We start from the raw sequence: 19,896 nt of genomic DNA on the forward strand, positions 1-19,896 counted from the left end.
TTCCAAACTTTTTCCTACTGCTGTGCTTGCTTCATTGTTCACTCTATTTCCCTCTGAGCAGTGAAGAAAGAGCCTATTGTATATTTCTACTTTTATTTGACAATAACAAACTGTATATAAAAAAAGAAGAGGGCAGGCAGGGAGGCCCTGGATCTCCCCATCTCTGCTTCCCCAAGTATCCCCCATTCCTACGCCCCAACAAGGACCACCCTTTCCTGCCTGATGGTGAGGTGGGGATTGACAGGCATGGAGATTGTGTGTGTGTGTGTCTGTGTATAGGGGTGGTGGGGGTTGAGGACACAGAGGAGTCAAGGAGTAGTGATAGAGCCTTTCTGCATCCCCCATCAAAGCTGGCACCCTGAAGAGGATCTTGGGGCTATGAGGGGCATATGCTTCAGCCTATGAGACGGTAGAAGATCCAGCATCCAAAAGTGACCCAGTGACTGGCCCAGCTGAGCTCTGACCACTTGTGGACAGTGTACGCCATGCCATAGCCCTGTGGAAAAGAGAGATACAATAGTTCTACTAAGCAAAGACAGTGAGTCTCAGGAAAATCCAGCCCAAGAACATTTCTATTACTCACTGATATCCCCAAGGTATGGAAGGGCCTGAGTACAAATAAAAGCTAACCAGATATAGTCTGTGTTTCCGTGGGGGGGGGGGGGGCGGGGGGGTGGTTGTTGGTACTGGGTTTTGAACTCAAGGCCTGGACACTGTCTCTGTGCTCAAGGCTAGTGCTCTATTACTTGAGTCATAGCTCCACTGCCAGCTTTTGATGGTTAATTGGAGATAAGAATCTCATAGACTTTCCTGCCTGGGCTGGCTTTGAACCATGATCCTCAGATCTTAGCTTTCTGAGTAGCTATGATTACAGGTATGAGCACTGGCACTCAGACATGTTTTTTCTTTAATCCTACCTACTCATGAGACAGAGACCTGGAAGATCATGTTTTGAAGTTAGCTTAGACTGAAAAGTCCAAGAAATTCCATCTCCAAAATAACCAGCAAAAAGCCAGGCTGGAGGCATGGTTCAGTGGTAGAGAGCCAGCCAAGCAATTTGAGGCCCCGATTTCAACACACACACGCACGCACACAAATCATTCCAAGGAACTGTGAGTGTAGATTAGTGTGTGCGGGATTATGTTTAGTATGCATGAAGCTCTGGATTTGATCCCCACTGCAAAAAAATTATTTTAAGAAACAGGAGAACTTTCTTATTCTGTAACTTGTAAACTCCTTAATAAATAAAGAAGGTTAGAAAAAAATCTTTTTTTTTGGTTGGTCGTGGGGCTTGAACTCTGAGCTTGGGCACTGTCCCTGCTCTCTTCAGCTCAAGGCAAGCACTCTACTGCTTGAGGCACAGTGCCACTTCCGGTTTTCTAGTGGCTTATTGGAGATAAGAGTCTCACGGACTTTCCTGCCCAGGCTGGCTTTGAACCATGATGCTCAGATCTCAGCCTCCTGAGTAACTAGGATTACAGGTGTGAGCCACCGGCACCTAGCTTAGAAAAACATTTCAAGACAAAAAAAAAATTACCAAAGAAGGTGTGTAGTCCATTCAGTAAATACAAATAGATCGTGCGTGGACTGGGAAGGTGGCTCAGTGGTAGAGCGCTTGCCTTGCATGCCTGAGGCCCTGAGTTCGATTCCCCAGCACCACATAAGCAAAAAGAAAAAAAAAGCTGGAAGTGGCGCTGTGGCTCAAGTGGTAGAGTGCTAGCCTTGAGCTGAAGAGCTGAGGGACAGCGCCCAGGCCCAGAGTTCAGGCCCCATGACCGGACCCAAAAAAAAACAAAAAAAAAAAACAAATGTGTGTGTGTGTGTGTATGAATACTGGGCTTTTGACTCAGGACATCGAGCTTTCATTTGGCCTTTACATTCAAGGCAGGTTCTTTTTTAGGAGGGGGCAGTCGTAGGGCAAGGTCTGGGCACTGTCCATGAGCTCTTTTGCTCAAAGATAGTGCTCTACCGTGCTTGCCTTGCATGCATGAGGTCCTGGGTTCAATTCCTCAGTACCACATAAGCAGAAAAAGCCAGAAGTGGCGCTGTGGTTCAAGTGGTAGAGTGCTAGCCTTGAGCTGAAGAGCTAAGGGGCATCGCCCAGGCCCAGAGTTCAGGCCCCATGACCAGCAAAAAAAAAAAAAAAAAAAAAAAAAAACGAACAAAACCCCCCACAAAGATAGTGCTCTACCAATTTGAGCCACGGCTGTACTTCCACAAGGCAGGTTCCTTTCCACTTGAGCTTCATTCCTCAACTCTGACTTTTTGCTGGTTAATTGAAGATAAGAATCTCATGGACTTTTCTGTCTGGGATGGCTTTGAACCATAATCCTTGGATTGCAGTCTCCCAAGTAGCTAGGATTACAGGTGTGAGTCACCAGAACCTGACTACAAGTAGCCTTTACAGGTGGCTTATGCCTGTAATCCTAGCTACTGAGGAGGCTGAGATCTGAGGATCATGGTTCAAAGCCAGCCCGGGCAGGTAAGTCCATGAGACTCTTATCTCCAATAAACCACCAGAGAACTGGAAGTGACACAGTGGCTCCAGTGGTAGAATGCTTGCCTTGAGCTGAAGAGTTCAGGGACAGTGCCCAGGCCCAGAGTTCAAGCCTCATGACTGACCACCCCCCTGCCAAAAAAAAGAATGAAAGAAAAAAAGAAAAGAAAAAGACAGAACATTTATTTCAAGCTAGGTGCTGGTGGCTCATGCCTGTAATCGTAGCTACTCAGGAGGCTGAGATCTGAGGTTCACAGATTGAAGCCACCCCAGGTAGGACAGTCCATGGGACTCTTATCTATAATTAACCAACAAAATGGACAGAAGTGGAGCTGTGGCTCAAGTGGTAGAGCATTAGCCTTGAGCACAAAAGCTCAGGGACAGTGCCCAGGCCCCAAGTTCAAGCCCCAGTACTGGCACACACATATACATACACAAAAATCCAGAATTGGTGCTGCGGCTCAAGTAGTAGAGTGCTAGTCTTGAACAAAAGAAGCTCAGGTACAGTGCCCAGACCCCAAGTTCAAGTCCCAGTACTGGCAAAAATAAATAAATGAAATTAAAAAAAAAAAAAAACAAAAAAACTCTACTTAAAAAATAAATCAAACCCAGAATGCACCTAAACTGAATAAAGTTGAATATTGTTTATTAAGCCCCTACGCATACTCCCACACACACCCACACACACCTATTTGAGGCTAGGTACCAGTGGCTCATGCTTGTAATCCTAGCTACTCAGGAGGCAGAGATCTGAGGATGTAGGTTCAAAGCCAGTTCAGGCAGACAAACCCAATAGACTCTATTTCCAATTAACCACCTAAAAGGTAGAAAGAAGTAGAGATGTGGCTTAAATGATAAAGTCCCAGCCTTAAGTGAAAAAGCTAAGAAACAGCAACCAGGCCCTACATGCAAGCCCCAGTACCAGCACAAATGTACAAAGCCAACAGTGTGACTCACTGTGAGGAACAATGGAAAAGGAGAAGTTCAAGCCAAGTCACATAACCAGAGATGCTCCTGGCTGCCTCTAGCCTCTGTCTACATTTTCCCATGATCAGGAAGTGCCATTCCTAGTTCACTCCCCCCCCTCCCCCCCCCTCCCTGCAGTGCAGAACCCCTCCTCACCTGCTCCTCTGTGGTGTCGTCCACATCAACATCAAACAGGGATCCCAGGTAGGACAGGTGGAAGATGGCCAGGGCCCCAAAGAGCAAGTTTAAAGCTCGTACCCACAGGCTCTGTGGAGGGCAGATAGATACACTCCACAGCTGGACCTCCTCACTGCTTCACACCCCCTCCCACCTCCACCTGTGTAGGGAAGCCCAAGGGGCCACATAAGGCACCATGGGTGCCAGGAATCAAAATGCCCAGGGTATCCCAAGGTAAGAAAGAGAAGTTACAGGAAGGCTTTTTAGGGACACACAGAAGCATCCAAGGACAAGGGTGCTTATATTAACCATGAAGGCATCTGGGTTGGGTGAGAGATGAATATTCAGGCAGAGAAACAAAAATAGGCATTTTAGGCTGGAGAGACTATGGTGATGAGCATTGGTGCAGGGTGGGAGACAATTTGAGATGGTCTGTATGGTTTTTGTTTTAATGATAAACAGAATGGATATCAACACAAAAACAAATCCTGCTGGGTGGTGGTGGCTCATTCTTGTAATCCTAGCTACTCAGGAGGCTGAGATCTGAGGATCGTGGTTCAATGCCAGCCAGAGCAAGAAAGTCTTTGAGACTCTTTTTTTGGGGGGGGTCCAGTTGTGGGGCCTGAACTCTGGGCCTGGGCGCTGTCCCTCAGCTCTTCAGCTCAAGGCTAGTGCTCTACTGCTTGAGCCACAGCGCCACTTCCGGCTTTTTTTCTTTTTGCTTATGTGGTGCTGAGGAATTGAACCCAGGGCCTCAGGCATGCAAGGCAAGCACTCTACCACGGAGCCACCTTCCCAGCCCCTTTGAGATTCTTATGGCCAGTGGAAATATGGCTCAAAATGGTAGAGCACTAGGCTAGAACAAAGCCTCAGGGACAGTGCCCAGGCCCTGAATTTAAGCTCCAGGACTGACAAAAAAAGTCCCATCGTGGCCTAGAAGACATGCATCTCCCTCACTTTAGCCCTTGCTTATTCAGCTCACTGAGGGTTCCTTAAAGATTGCAGACTCACTCCCAGCTCATGTCAGGCCTTTACTTTGGCTGTGTCCTTTGCCTGGGATGCCTCTCCCCCTCCCTTCCTTCACGCAAAGAACTCAAAAGTCACTTGGTGCTGATGGCGCACATCTGTTATCAATCCTAGCAAACTATTCAGAAGGTTGAGATCTGAGGATCACAGTCCAAAGGCAAACTATTCAGAAGGTTGAGATCTGAGGATCACAGTCCAAAGGCAGCCAGGTTCAGGAAAGTCTAAGAGACTCTTATCTCTAATTAAGCAGCAAAAAGCCTGAAGTGCTGCCAGACACCGGTGGCTCATGTCTGTAATCCTAGCTACTCTGGGATCATGGTATGAAGCCAGCCGGGACAGGAAATTCCACGAGATTCTTATCTCCACTAACCTAGGAAAAAGCCTGAAGTGGAGCTGTAGTGTTAGCCTTGAGCAAAAGAAATGCAGGGACAGAGCCCAGGCACTGAGTTCAGTCCCCAGGATTGGCAAAGAAAAGCCTGAAGTGGAGCTGTGGCTCAAGTGGTAGAGTGCCAGCCTTGAGCAAAAATGCTAAGGACTCAGACCTTGATGAGCTCAAGCTTCATTACCAGCAGGAAAAAAAAAAAAAGACTGCAGTGTTCGCTTCGGCAACACATATACTTAAATTGGAACGATACAGAGAAGATTAGCATGGCCCCTGTGCAAGGATGACACGCAAATTCGTGAAGCGTTCCATATTTTTCAAATGTGTTTTTTTTCTTTCATGCGATTGTTTCTAACACATTTATTTCTTTGTTGCTTTGTATGTCCCTCCCCCACAGTTTAACCCCTGCTTTCACTGTATTTGATGTCGGTATAATATGTGGAGGGGAAGGGGAAAAACATTGGACCCATTGCAACAATGAAATGTACAAGTCATGTCAAAAACGAAATTTACAACTTTGGTGGGGGGGTGGGGAAAGGATGGGAAGGGATAGGAAAGGGAAACAAAGGAGGAGGCTACAATGCTTGATAAGAAATGTACTCATTATCTTGCCCATGTAATTGTAACCCCTCTGTACAGTATTTTCACAATAAAAAAAAAAAAGACTGCAAAAGTCACTACCACTTGGGGGCTTCCTTTGTGTTTAGGGCCACTCACAACCTGGCAAGCTATTATTAGACGTGATTGACTTAGTCACTCCCTTTAATGTGCTTGTCCCACAGGGCCTGAACTTGGGCCAGTTTTGTCACACCTGTGTCTCCAGCTCCTAGAACCACAGAAGCTTAAAAAATGTTGGTGAAGGGGTGCAGATGACAGATATGTATAGAGCAAGTGCTCAATAAATGCTTCTTTGGAAAAAACAGATGCAGAGGAATAGAGGTGAAGTTATGGGGGTAGCTCAGGCACCAGAAGAGAAACCTGGGTCCCCTTGACACAGATACAAGATGAAGACAGAAGTGCCAGTTTTGAGGAGTGCTGAGCATGACACGGCCCAGGCTGAAACCTCACCAAGCGATGCCTGTGTGCACAGTCTGGTGGACACTGCTTCGACAAGACACAGGCACTGAGGATCCGAGCCAGGCGCTTCCGGAGGACTGGGCAGTGCAAGGAGGTAAGGAGGGGAGGTTAGCTTCAGGGGACAGTGACTTCAGACTTTAGTCAGCTTTCCAACTGTCTGTTGGGCTGGGCCCTGCACTTACCGTGTTCCACATAAGTGATAAATGCCAGGGACAGTAGTACTGCAGCCAGGTGAAAGCTAAAGCCCTGGGGGCCAAGGGGAGCAATGAGGTGAGTAAGGAGGAAGCCTTGCCATCCCATCTCCCCATCTCCCTCCCCCCCCATCCCATTTGGTCCTTCTCACATGTAGGAGGGCACTGGCTGCATAGGTGACAAGCACAGCTGAGAAGGTCCCCAGACGAAGAGCATTCTTAAAAACATCTAAAAGAGAGATCTGGGTCAAAATTATCTAGAACCAGGCATGAGGGGCTCATGCATATAATCCTAGCTACTTAAGAGGCTGAGATCAGAGGATCATGGTTCAAAGCCAGCCTGGGCAGGAAAGTCCTGAAATTCTTACCTCCAGTTAACCAGCAAATTCTGGAAGTGGAGCTGTGGCTCAAGTGAGAGAGTACTAGCTTTGAGTGAAAAAGCTAAGGGCCAGCACTCAGACCTTGAACTCTAGCCCCAGTACCAGAAAGTAAGCACGTGCATGCACACACACGATTGTCTAGAAATGTCCTCTGCTCTTCCCCAGAGCCACAGACAGGATGAAGATTGCTGCAGTCCCCCCAAAAAGTCCTTAGGATAGCCTCAAAGTTCACACACTCAAGACTTAGTTCTAGGCTGAAAATGTGGCTTAGTGGTAGAGTGCTTGCCTAGCATGCATGAAGCCCTGGGTTTGATTCCTCAGTACCATATAAACAGGAAAGACCAGAAGTAGCACTGTGGTTCAAGTGATAGAGTGCTAGCTTTGAGCACAGAGAGGCTCAGGGACAGAGCCCAGGCCCTGAGTTTAAGCCCCAGGAGTGGAATAAAAAAGATTTAGTTCCAGATCTTTCAACCCCCACTTCCACCTCAGCCTGCTTCTCTTAAGTCATTCCGAGTTCAATCACTGGCAACTCTTCCACATTCTTAGAGCGAAAATTTCAAACTCATGATCTTCCCACTCCTATACCTAAAATCCAAACTCTTAGCAAATCTTGTCAGTTTCTTCTAAAGAACTTATCCAGAATTTGATCTCGACCCTCCCCATGTGCCTTGCTGCTACCACTAACCTTCACCTGGTCTGCTACCTGGCCTCCTAAGTTCATTCTCCCCTTCCCCTCAGTCTGTCAGCCAGAAGAGATCCTGTTACAACCCATGTTACTCACAGCTGTTCTCTGCTCAGAGCCCTCCCTGAGGGACTGTCTCTCTCTAAAACAAAAATGCAAGTTCTCTTCAAGGCCCACTAGGCTCTCAGCACATGTCCCACCACTGACCCTCTTTCTTACTCTGTGCCTGCCCCCAATGACCTTCTTTCTTTTCTCCAGGGAGGAATTGGACCTGGGCGCTTGCACATGTTACTAAGCATAAGCTCTACCACCTTCCCAATCCCCTCAACAACCTTGATGTTCCTTATATACATCAAACTCCTGCCTCAAGGCCTTTGCACCTGTTGCTCCCTCCATCTGTCACTGTCTTTCCCCACATACCTGTGTTCCTTTTTCCTTTACCTCCTTAGATCTTTCCTTAAATGCCATGTCCTCCTTGACACTTGCCTGATCTCATTTATTTAAAATTGGCACACTTCTCCCGACTCTGGCTGGTATTACTAGATAATCTTTACCTGCTTTGTTATTTTTTTTTGCGGGGGGGGGGGGGGGCGGTCGTGGGGCCTGAACTCTGGGTCTGGGCGCTGTCCCTCAGCTCTTCAGCTCAAGGCTAGTGCTCTACCACTTGAGCCACAGCGCCACTTCCGGCTTTTTTCTTTTTGCTTATGTGGTGCTCAGGAATCGAACCCAGGGCCTCGAGCATGCAAGGCAAGCGCTCTACCACTGAGCCACCTTCCCAGCCCCTGCTTTGTTATTCTTATGATTCTTATTATTTTTATCATAGCGCTCATCACCATATGAACTATTGTATCTTTTTCATCTATCTATCTATCTATCTATCTATCTATCTATCTATCTATCTATCTATCTATCTATTTACTTTTGTCCAGTCTTGGGGCTTGAAGTCAGTACCTGAGCACTGTCCCTAAGCTTCTTTTGCTCAAGGCTAGCACTCTACCACTTGAGCCACAGTGCCATTTCCGGCTTTTTTTTCTGTGTATGTGGTACTGAGGAATCAAATCCAGGGCTTCATGCATGCTAGGCAAGCAGTCTACCACTAACCCACATTCCAGACCCTATTTACTTAATTTTTGTGCTTGAACTCAGGGCCTGGGCTCTGTCCCTTAGCTTTTTCACTCAGTTAGCACTCTACCACTTGAGCCACACCCCTGTTTCTAGGTTTTGGTTGTTTAAGTGTAGATAAGAGTTTCATGACATTCTTGCTTGGGTTTACTGGTGGTTAACTGGAGATTAGTCTCAAGGATTTTCCTGCCCAGGCTGGCTTTGAACTATGATCCTTAGATCTCAGCCTCCCGAGTAGCTAGGATTACAGGCATGATTTTTTTTTTTTTTTTAGTCCTTGTATCTTTAGTATTCAACACATAGTATTTGTTTAATATATTTACTGTATAAATGTTTAAAGGGTCCTGGATTATCAACTCCCCTGGAAAGGTGACTTGGTGACTCACAGTTGTTTAACCAATAAGACATAGGCAGGTTCCAGCTTGTGACGACTTCCACCATTGATCGGGGCAGTTCTACTTTCATTGGCTTGGACACTGTCAGGTCCCTGTAGATGAAAGGGATGTGTAAATCTTATTGGGATCTCAACCCATCTGGCTTCCACATTTGTGCGTGCTAGTCCTGGGCCTTGAACTGAGGGCCTAGGTACTGTCCATGAACTTTTGTGCTCAGGGACTCTACTACTCAAGTCAAAGCTTCACTTCTGATTTTTTGCTTGTTAATTGGAGATCAGAGTCTCTTGGACTTGCCTATATGGTCTGGCTTTGACCTGATTTTCAAATCTTGGCCTTCTGAGTAGCTATGATTACAGGCATGAGTCACTGGTGGATGGCCGGTTGCCACATTTTTGTCTTAGCTCTTTCTTCCCTGGGTATCCCCCTTCTCCCTCCCTGTAGCTCCTCTAGGCAACACCCTGTGTGAGACGAGGCCCCCAAGCCCTCCCTACCATTTCAGGTGGTCCTTCTCTTCTGTGAAGCCAGCCCCTGCCAACGTGGCTGTGGCCTCAGACAGGAAGCCCACAAAATAGTTGCTAAAGTGGAAGGACACAGCACTCTCGTAGGCTCGGAGCCACCTAAAGACAGAGGGGCAGGGAGAGAGGCATCATACCTAGGCCCCACCATGATACCCCACCATGTATCAGCATCCCTAGCCCCCACTCTGTGGACTCACCTTACCAAGGTGCCTCTAGGGCCCCCCAGGGGTCAGGAAGGCAGCAGAGAAGAAAGAAAAGAAGAGTCAGAGAGGCCCTGGGAGCCGGCCTGAGTTCTTCATAGACAAGACAGACAGAAGCATAGTGGCAAGAGGCAGATTATGAGAGTCACACACCCACATACACTGTCAGGCAGTGGGTTTTAAGTGGCTTAAAAGGATGCATAAGCTGTTCTGTGATATGACATTGTCTGCACCTGGAAATGGCCACCCAGCCAAACACAAATGCTTTCAGCTTCCCAGCCTTCAAGTTCTCTAACAGAATTCGCTAACAAGACCAATCACACACACACACACACACACACACACACACACACACACACACACACACACACACACACACACACACAGAGCGCACTAGCTTCATCATCAGATATGTTCAAAACTGGGCAGCATTGTGCACACACAGTCTGAAATCAGCTCTGGGATTCATGCCTGCCTGCTTAACTTGGGGATGCTGGTCATTGATGTGTGTGTGTGTGTGTGTGTGTGTGTGTGTGTGTGTGTGTGTGTGTGTGTGTGTGTGTGTGTGTGTGTGTGTGTGTGTGTACATGCGCATGTGCACACGAGCAATACTGGGGCTTAAACTCAGGGCCTCATGTTCTTGCTTGGTTTTTCACTCAAAGCTGGCACTCTACCATTTGAGATACACCTCTACTTCTTGCTTTTTACAGGTTAACTGCAGATAAGAGTCTCAGAGACTTTTTCTGTCTAGGCTGGCTTTGAACTATGATCTTGAGATTTCAGTCTCCTGAGTAGGATTACAGGGGTGAGCTACCACCACCCAGTTCATTTGACTTTTTGAAGTTGCTTTAGCATCAGACATAATCAACAGCCAGTGGATTATGGATGGGGGTCAATCATGTAGCCAGACCCAATGCTGGTGCAAAAGCCAGAGGTAGACAGGCACAGGCTTACAGTTGGCCATAATCTCTCAGTTAGAGAACACCACATAATCAGAGAAGGCAGACACACAGGCAGGATCCATCATAGAAAGACACACTACATATTATAGGCAAACTACAATTAGCAGGCCAGAATCATCAGCTCAGCTTTCTCCCAGCCAATGATGGCCACATACCCCATCACAGTCCCACATTCACGGCATCAGTGACCATCAGCAAACAAGTCATGCATCCCCCTAGCCAGAGTCAGAGACACTTTAGGTTCACCAAGCAATACACACTTGTCACTTCCCATGAGAGCCATGTAACTTGTTTCTAATGGTGAAACAAGTGAACAGATGGACAGCCAGACACATTGTGTCAGAGTGTCAGTCATCCATGGAGTCACAGAGCCAATCCTGGTCAAACAGGCATCCACTGATGGACACTCAATCTCTGTCTAGCCATGGTCAGATAGATTCAGACTTCTGGAACCAATTGGTCCAAAGCTGTGCCCCCACCCTGGGTCATCCCATTCGCCCTCAGCACCTGCCCTCATTTACCTGGCCTTGCGTTTCTTGCTGTAGTAACAGAAGACAGACAGAAGCATTAAGAGACAGGCTCAAAGTTGGGCAGACCCCAGGCCCCTAGCCCACCCCATCCTACCTCCCCCCCCCCCCCCCCACTGCTGGGCAAGGGCCTGGAAGGCTGTGCTCACTTGCGAAGGAGGCGGTCACCATCAAGGGGGATGAAGTAGGGGAAGAGGTAGGGGCCCACACAAGTGGAAAGTACGAGGCACAGCAGGGCCAAGGCCAGGCTCCAGGCCACCTTCCGTAGCCATCGGCGACTCTGTAGGAATTAAGACTCCATAAACTCTGTCCCATGGCAACTCCCACAGCCCCTGTCCCCACTTTTCCACTGGGGAACTCACCAGTGGGCGGCCTTGGACAGCCTGTAGGTAGCTGTGAAAGGATATCCAGGGCCCAAAGACAATGGTGCCCACGAAGTAGAGGTAGCCCATGAACTCCACAGGTGAGGGCACTGCACCCACCTCGCCCCGGTCCAAGTCGAAGCCCAGAGACACTGCCTTCATGGCCACGATCATCTGGGCCCCTATGTATGGGGCCCATGGTCAAGTGGACAAGCAAGTGAGCAGGTCAGTATGGAGGGATAGGGTGTACCAGGTGGGAGGTGAGTAGGAAAATGGGGGTCCTGGGCTGGGGCCATAGCTCAGTTGGTAGAGCATGTGTCTAGCAAGTGCAAGGCCCTAAGTTCAAACCCCAGTACCAAACACATACACACGCACACGCACGCACACACACACACACACATACACACAAACACAAACACATACACACACAAAGGAAAAAAGTGGTAGGTGGGTACAGAGTCAGACAGCCTAGTAGGCAAGTTGGTCCAGGACAGGTAGATAGCCTTACTCAAGAGCATCAGACCCATATAGATGGACAGACAGACTGGTGGGGAAAACATGGTGGGAAGAGCCACAGATTCAAGGGGAAAGCAAGGTCTGCATGGTGGGGTGATGGAAGAGGAGAAAAGTAGGGGAGGAAAGAGTCAGGGTAGGGGTAGCTGGGATATGGAAGGGATAGGAGGGCTGGGACAAGGCCACCTACCTCGCATCTTATGCCATGTCACTGTGTCCACCATATGCATCTCACTGAGGAAATAAGGTACTAGTTTTAGTCCCCCAGTACCCATGACATCATGAAGATCACAGAGCAGGAAGGTGGGGGATTCCAAGGTGCCTTCTCCTGCTCTGCACAATTCACAGGATCCCTTTTCCAGGACAAGCTTATGCCCAACCCATTCTATACAGCTTCACAAAAGGACAAGTCTACAGGGTCCCCTATTTGAACAATTCTCCCAGACTCCTTTCTTTTTTGTGCCAGTACCGGGGCTTGCACTCAGCATCTGGATGCTGTCCCTTAGCTTTTTCACTCAAGGCTAGTCTTCTACCACTTGAGCCACACCTCCACTTCTGACTTTTTGGTAGGGAAAGATATGAGTCTCATGGACTTTTCTGCCCCAGGCTGGCTTTGAGCCTCAATCCTCAGATCTCAGCCTCCTGAGTGAGCAACCTGGCTACCTTTGACTTTCTTTTAACAGGGAGGATGAAGACACAAACCCATACCCCATGAGTAGGTAGATGAGGATGGTGACGGAGAGGAAGACGCCTCGGTGGGAGGAGTGTCGGCAGAGGAACAGCACGAGGTAGCACAGGAGGCTGAGCAGCACGACCCAAACCATATGCAGCTGGAAGAAGTGGTAGAGGCTGAAGAACCCGCCTGCTACGGTGCTTGCATGCTTCAGGTAGGATGGTAACCCTTCAGGTGACAGGGAGAGAGAAGAGGAGAGAGGGAGAGAAAGAGGGAGAGAGAGAGAGGGAGAGAACAAGAAAAGGGGAGGTTGGTGGACTGGTGGGAAGGGGAAGAGGACCTGGGCAGAGGGCACACAGCCTGGGCAAAGGTCTAGAGGTTAGAATGTGATGGGACTGGAGGGGACCCAAAGCTGGTATTGGGGAGCTGACTGGGGTGCCAGAGCCTGGGTTTAAAGAAAAGAAACAACTATTAAGGATATTCTGGAGACCCTGGAAGAAATTTAAATATCAGCTCCCAAGTGCTGGGTTTTTTTTTTTTGTTTGTTTGTTTCTGGTACTGGGGCCTGAACTCAAGGACTAGGTGCAATCCCTTAGCTTTTTTGCTCAAGGCTGGCACTCCACTACTTGAGCCATAGTTTCACTTCTAGCTTTTGGTGGTTAACTGGAGATAAGAGTCTCTCAGACTTTTCCTGCCCAGGCTAGCTTTGAACCATCCTCATTTCTCAGCCTCCTAAGTAGGTATATGAGAATGGTGATGGAGTAGGTATGAGCTACCAGTGCTCAGTAGGTTAAAATTTTTAGGGGGGAGATAGTTGAAACCATGGGAGAAGATTTTCTTGTTCTTGGGGCCCATAATACATTGAAGGTTTTATAGTGAAATGTCATGTCAGCACATTATTTAAGTGGTTCAGGAAGATTATGGATGGATAGATGGTAATAAATAGATGGACAGAAAGGAGGGTAAAGCCAGCTAACATGACAAGATGGTAAGTTTGGGGAATCTGATTACACATATATGGGTGTTCATTGTACTGTCCTGTCCATTTTTCAGTAGCTTTGAAATATGTAAAAATAATGACCCCATAGCATTTGTGTCTTTGTTTAATTTGTAACAAAGCCTTACCAACAGGTGCAATCAGCGAATCCTCTTTGGCAACCCAGAACTCTTTGTTGAGTACGAGTTATGGTACATGTAAGAAGGACTATGATTCCTACAATAGTTGGCAATGATGAGGGTATTGTAAACTCATGCAGGTTGGCTCTGAGAATTAAGATGATGTAAAAGCTAAATCATCATCATCATCATCATCATCATCCTGGGGAAAAATAACATATCCACTTAAAATAAAATGGGAAATGAGTAGAACTTTTGAATCTAAGGTTTTCAAAAATTTTGCAACCTACAGAAGTTCTCAGGACTTCAAACCTTTTTGTGTGTCTATGCCAGTACTGGGGCTTGAAGTTTGGGTCTCATGCTCTGGATTAATCTTTTCTGTTCAGAGTTGATACACAGCTCCACTTCTAGCTTTTTACTGATTACTTGGAGATAAGAGTCTCTTGGGCTTTTCTGCTCAGGCTGGCTTCAAACCATGATCCTCAGATCCCACCCTCCTGAGTAGTGAGATAGGTCACCACTACTAAGCTCAAGGGCTTTGAATCTTATCATTTGTATGCAAGCCTGCTGTAAATGTGGTAACACTCCAGGATCCCAGAATCCTGAAATCTCATCATGCCTTGATTATAGAAATCCAGAGTACCCATATTTGGAAACCTAGAAAGTGAGAACTACAACTTGTCAGTATCTCCAAACCCTCTAATCATGGTACTTTGGAATTCCCTAATCCTGTAACATCAGCATTCCACAATCTCATAACCTTGGGCTATAAATATTTCTATCTCAAGATAGGAAGAAGCTTGACTTTCCAATCTCCAAAATCTAAGATACTGAAAGACAAGACTTGCTATAACAGGTTGTGGCTTTGCACCGCGTGGCATGGTGTGCCGGGGCACTGTACGATGGGGTATGATGGAGTGGAGCCTGGCCTGATGAGCTAAGTCTGTTGGGGCTTGGCTTGGCCTGGCATGATATGGCTTGGTATGGATGAACTGTGGCAGATATAACATCTGACATGGTGTCACATGGTGTGACAGGCACTTACCAAGCCTCCAGAGGAGGCGGCAGGCGAGGCAGATGGCAAGGAGTAGCCAGATCTGGTCAATGCCCTGCTGGACAGTAGGCAGGAGACAGCCCTGCAGTAGCTGCTGGAAAAATTCCTGGCGGCTGAAGGTGGCCATTGTGGACCCCCACGGATGGATGGATGGAAGGATGGACAGGTGGTTAGATCTGCCAAGAGGGGGGGGGGGGAGACAGAGAAAGGAAGCAAGCACAGGGTGTCCATGGGGCCTCCTAGTCTTTGACTTGAGGACTCAAGATTTCAGCTTGGGGCTGTTGATCCCACGGCTGGTACTCAGGGCTTGGGGAAAGATGTGAATCTGAAGTACATCAGACTGAGCCACCAGCTGTGAGTGTTGGTGGGTGTTCTGAATGCACTGTGACCTTAAGTGAATGAAGGACCTGTGTGTCTTGAATACAGTCAACAATCTGGTGTGATGATGATCGAATGATGTACATTCTAGGCCCATATATCACATAGGCCAAGGGGAAAGGGAGATCCTTGGTTTCCAAGGTAGTCACTCTGTGTGGAGGGCACAGAGGGGGGATTCTGTGACAATTAGAGGCCGTGTGCATCTTTCTATGTATGGTTGGGGAGGGTTCCTGTATCCGCGGAGTCCATCTCACCCCCACCAGGCAAAAGGCCGCCAACAAAGCCCTTCTAGGGTCCAGGGACTACAGGGAAGCGAAGGTGTTGGCAGGGGACACGACAAGAAAGGGAGTCTGAAAGGTGATGTGGAAGGGATCCCAGGACACGAGCTTTTGATCCTGGCTGGGAGGCCACCTCAGAGATGGGAGCAGGGGAACCGCGCGCGAACTACTGGTGACTTACCTGGCAGGAAGGAAGCTTTGATCCTGGGGGTCAGGGACGCACGGCCGCTGCCACAGTCGCCGCCTCCTCCGGGCAGCCTCCCCCGCAGGCCGCAAGGCCGGGACCAGCAGCGGCTCTCAAGGTGGCGCGGTGAAGCGGGCCCTTTAAATCCCGGGGCGGGCCAAAAGGCAGGCTCGGCCAATCCGAGAGCTGGAGCGGGGCGGGGAACGGGAGGAGGGAGTCGGAGGACCAAGGGGGAGGAGGAGCAGTGAGGTTGAGGGGCGCGGGGCTTAGGAGAACGTCGGTGCGCAGAACATTCGCGCGGACTTTTCCGGCTGGTTGGGACTCCAGCCTTGGAAGGTTCTTGGCCGGAGGTTATCTGGGCTTCCCAGAGGCAAATTCCTAAGGGACAATTTCTAACCGTTAGGCCCTTGAGATGGGAAAGACAGGTCTGGGGCGAGGGTGGGGGAGGGGAAGCCCCCGTGCCCCACACGCTCACGTAAGCGGGTCCTCTGACTACGAGTCCAGAGACTAAATCCAACTCTCACTTTTTCAGTCCTTCCAGGGATCTGAACTAATCTCTAGTCCTCCCTACCCTGGGGACAAGCCTGGAGCATTAATAGGTAATGACTGTCACCTAAGAGCATACATTAGACACCCGTGAGTCCCCTGAGGGCTACCTGTAGGCACTTGGCTTATCTTTAACTGATAAGTCCGTTTAAAGACAAGACTCCGTCAAAACAGTGATTCTAGGGACTTATAATAAGTCATTCCAACTAGAAGGAAACCAGTAAGGCATTTGTTAAGCGGCCCCAACAGAGATCTGTTTTAGTCTTTAGCTGCACCCACACTGGAGATTTATGCAACACTTGCTTGTCTACTTACCATACTCTGCGGCTTGCTTGAGACCTTTTCGCCTTATTCCTAGGCTCATGAAAGGTCTTTCCTCTACACAAAGAGAAGCCCATTTTAACAAAGGAGTGTTTATTGGGCACTAGAGTGTTTCACCCTACGTGGAGGGGAGAAGGAAGTCTAAGTCATATCTCACAGGTAAGGAAACAGGTTCTAAAAAGAGTGGTGAATGACCAATTTGTAAAAAAAAAAAAAAAAGTTAAAACAAGTTAAAAATAGTTTAAAAATTGCTGAAGATTAGAGTTCCTAAGCCATGTAGGTTAAGGTGAAGATGACTATCATTGTGAAGATTAGAAGATTATAGGCTGCTCAGGCCTATAATCCTAGCTACTCAATTAGGAAGTTGAGATCTGGGGATCGCAATTCAAAGGGAGCTCCAGAAGGACAAGTCTGTGAGATTCTTATCTCCAATTAACCACCCAAAAACCAGAAGTGGTGTTGTAGCTTAAGCGGTGGAATGTCAGCCTTCAGCTGAAGAGCTGAGGGACAGCGCTCGGGCCCCGAATTGACAAAAAAAAAAAAAAAAAGATTGATGCATGCCTGTATAGATTTAAGGACCAGGCTGTATTCTTTCAGTTAAACAAAAGGCTGAGATTAGCAATTTTTAGCTTAGAAATACCAGTTGTATAGAAATGTTCCCTCCCCCACTTCCCCCCTTCCTTCCACCCCACCCCCACCCCCTCTCTGCTGATCCTGGATGTTGTTCTTTTCTTTTTTTTTGGTCGGTCGTGGGGCTTGAACTCTGGGCCTGGGCGCTGTCCCTCAGCTCTTCAGCTCAAGGCGAGCGCTCTACCACTTGAGCTACAGTGCCACTTCCGGTTTTCTGGTGGTTTATTGGAGATAGGAGTCTCACGGTCTCTCCTGCCCGGGCTGGCTTTGAACCGCAATCCTCAGATCTCAGCCTCCAGAGTAGCTAGGATTACAGGCATGAGCCACCAGCGCCCGGCTTGTTCTTACTTTTTTTTGAGTAGTTTATTGGAGATAAGAATCTCATGGAGTTTCCTGCCCAGTCTGGCTTCAAACTACTATTCTCAGATCTCAGCCTCCTGAGTAGCTGTGATTATGAGCATGAGTGACCAGCGCCCCATCATCTTCTCTCTTTAAAACAAAATTTAACATGGATCTAAACTTATATGTCATAGATTAAAATCCATATAGTACAAATGAAAAATATTTATGCTGGGTGCCAGTTACTCACATCTAGAGTCCTAGCTACTCAAGAGACTGAGATCAGAGGATCGCTATTCAAAGCCAGCCCTGGCAGGAAAGTCCATGAGACTCTTATCTCTAGTTTAACCACTCAAAAATCGGAAGTGGTGCTGTGGCTCAAGTGGTAGAGCGCTAGCCTTGAGCAAAAAGAGGCTCAAGAACAGCTCCCAGGCCTGGATTTCAAGCCCCCACAACAAACCAAAAAAAAAAAAAAGAAAGAAAGAAAAAAGAAAAAAAGACATATACTCACTATGCTAACTTTTTTTGGGTCAGTCTTGGGGCTTAAACTGGGTGCTGTCCGTGAGCCTCTTTGTGCTCAAGGCTAGTGCTCTACCACTTGAGCCACAGCACCACTTCCAATTTTTGAGTGGTTAAACTGGAGATATGAGTCTCATGAAGACTTTTCTGCCTGGGCTGGCTTTGAACTGTAATCCTCAGACCTCAGCCTCCTGAGCAGCTAGTAATATAGGCATGAGCCACCAGTGCCCAGCCATTATATGTATTTTATACATGTATGTACATAAATGGATGAGCATGTTGGCCAGCTACACAAATACTAATTCCTTAACAGTAAAATGAAGATAAATAAATTTCATTAATTAGATTACACTTTCATTTTTTTCTCAGTTGTCAAACACACTCATAGAATCAACCAGGGAAAGGGTGACATTGTCCAAAAAGAAATATACTATTTACCTGACTTATGTAACTGTAACCCCTCTGTATGTCACCTTTATAATAACAATATTTTTTTTTTTTTACTTTTTTTTGGGGTCCAGTCATGGGACCTGAACTCTGCGCCTGGGCGCTGTCCCTCAGCACTTCAGCTCAAGGCTAGCGCTCTACCACTTGAGCCACAGCACCACTTCCGGCTTTTTTTCCTGCTTATGTGGTGCTGAGGAATCGAACCCAGGGCCTCAAGCATGCAAGGCAAGCGCTCTACCACTGAGCCACCTTCCCAGCCCCAATAATTTTTTTTAAAGAGGGTCAAGGGGCTAGGAAGGTGGCTCAGTGGTGGAGTGCTTTCCTTGCATGCATGAGGCCCTGGGTTCAATTCTTCAGCACTACATAAGCAGAAAAAACTGGAAGTGGTGCTGTGGCTCAAGTGGTAGAGCGCTAGCCTTGAGCTGAAGTGCTGAGGGACAGCGCCCAGGCCCAGAGTTCAGGCCCCATGACCAGCAAAAAGAAAAAAAAGAGAACCTATTCATATGCAACAGTGTAGTCCCAACCTTCCTTCCTTGACTGCCTTCTTTCTTTTCTTTTTTTTTTTTTTTTTTGGGGGGGGGGGGTCCGGTCATGGGCCTGAACTCTGGGCCTGGGCGCTGTCCCTCAGCTCTTCAGCTCAAGGCTAGCGCTCTACCACTTGAGCCACAGCGCCACTTCTGGCTTTTTTCTTTTTGCTTATGTGGTGCTGAGGAATTGAACCCAGGGCCTCATGCATTGCAAGGCAAGCACTTTACCACTGAGCTACCTTCCCAGCCCCTTGACTGCCCTCTTTCATCTAGGACTTGCCTGCTTTCACCTAGGCTTTTTTTTTTGTCTTTTTTTTGGTGGTACTAGGATTTGAACTCAGGGCCTTGTGCTATCTAGGCAGGGGCAGTGACATTTGAGCCACATCCCCAGTTCTTTTTGTCCTAGTTATTCTGTGTGTGTGTGTGTGTGTGAGAGAGAGAGAGAGAGAGAGGGGAGAGAGAGAGAGAGAGAGAGAGAGAGAGAGAGAGAGAGAGAGAGAGAGTGTACATGCAGACATGTATGCCATGCTTGGGCTTGAATTGAAGGCCTCAAGCTCTCACTTGGTTTAGATTCTCAAGGCTGGCAACTTTACCATTTGAGCTATACCTGCACTTCTGGATTTTAGACTCCTTGAGTAGCTAAGACTCTAAACATGAGGTACCAGAGCCTGGCTCAAAAATTATATATATATATATATATATATATATATATATGTGTGTGTGTGTGTGTGTGTATAAAATATTAGTAAAATATTTTCATTTTCTCAGACTGAAATTCCATGCCAATTAACCATTAACTTCCTATTCTTTCTATCCCTAGCTGCTGAGAATTTGCATTTTACTGTCACTAAGAATTTCACTACTCTAAGCACCTCATGGACTCAGAGTATTTGTAATTTTATGATTG

The 19,896-nt window shown here is 47.6% G+C and overlaps 1 protein-coding gene and 2 non-coding genes across 5 annotated transcripts; 2 read left to right on the forward strand and 1 right to left on the reverse strand.

Moving 5' to 3' along the window:
• Nucleotides 1–76: 76 nt before the first annotated feature.
• Porcn (porcupine O-acyltransferase) lies at nt 77–15,773 on the reverse strand. Of its 3 annotated transcripts, XM_070040523.1 has the most exons (15): nt 15,658–15,773; nt 14,812–14,996; nt 12,686–12,878; nt 12,168–12,211; nt 11,465–11,646; nt 11,252–11,382; nt 11,097–11,114; nt 9,611–9,625; nt 9,387–9,512; nt 8,887–8,987; nt 6,469–6,545; nt 6,308–6,371; nt 6,117–6,202; nt 3,620–3,730; nt 77–496 (listed from the first exon to the last, which is right to left on the reverse strand). In XM_070040523.1, the coding sequence occupies exons 2-15, from the start codon at nt 14,945–14,947 to the stop codon at nt 395–397; spliced, it is 1,386 nt and encodes a 461-aa protein (XP_069896624.1). In that variant the 5' UTR covers nt 14,948–14,996; nt 15,658–15,773; the 3' UTR covers nt 77–394. The 3 variants fall into 3 exon arrangements, with proteins under 3 accessions (XP_069896624.1, XP_069896626.1, XP_069896625.1); XM_070040525.1 differs by lacking the exon at nt 15,658–15,773 and having other exon boundaries at nt 12,686–12,807; nt 14,812–14,863; XM_070040524.1 differs by lacking the exons at nt 9,611–9,625; nt 11,097–11,114.
• LOC138840609 (U6 spliceosomal RNA) lies at nt 5,260–5,366 on the forward strand. The gene has a single exon (XR_011376161.1). It is a non-coding gene; the product is annotated as a U6 spliceosomal RNA (small nuclear RNA).
• LOC138840575 (small nucleolar RNA SNORA40) lies at nt 13,737–13,859 on the forward strand. Its single transcript, XR_011376138.1, has one exon. It is a non-coding gene; the product is annotated as a small nucleolar RNA SNORA40 (small nucleolar RNA).
• Nucleotides 15,774–19,896: the final 4,123 nt, after the last annotated feature.

Source organism: Dipodomys merriami, unplaced genomic scaffold (genome assembly GCF_024711535.1).
Source record: "Dipodomys merriami isolate MVZ:Mamm:240054 unplaced genomic scaffold, mDipMer1.0.p SCAF_3, whole genome shotgun sequence".
NCBI lineage: Eukaryota > Metazoa > Chordata > Mammalia > Rodentia > Heteromyidae > Dipodomys > Dipodomys merriami.

What these genes read in the sequence shown, in the direction of transcription:
- Porcn (XM_070040523.1), bottom strand. Translation starts at nt 14,947, where the DNA reads ATGGCCACCTTCAGCCGCCAGGAATTTTTCCAGCAGCTACTGCAGGGC. An exon ending in GAGAAGGACCACCTGAAATG is followed by an intron (nt 8,988 to 9,386) that starts GTAGGGAGGGCT and finishes TTTCATCTACAG; the next exon opens with GGACCTGACAGTGTCCAAGC. An exon ending in GTGCACACAGGCATCGCTTG is followed by an intron (nt 3,731 to 6,116) that starts GTGAGGTTTCAG and finishes TGCCCTCCACAG; the next exon opens with AGCCTGTGGGTACGAGCTTT.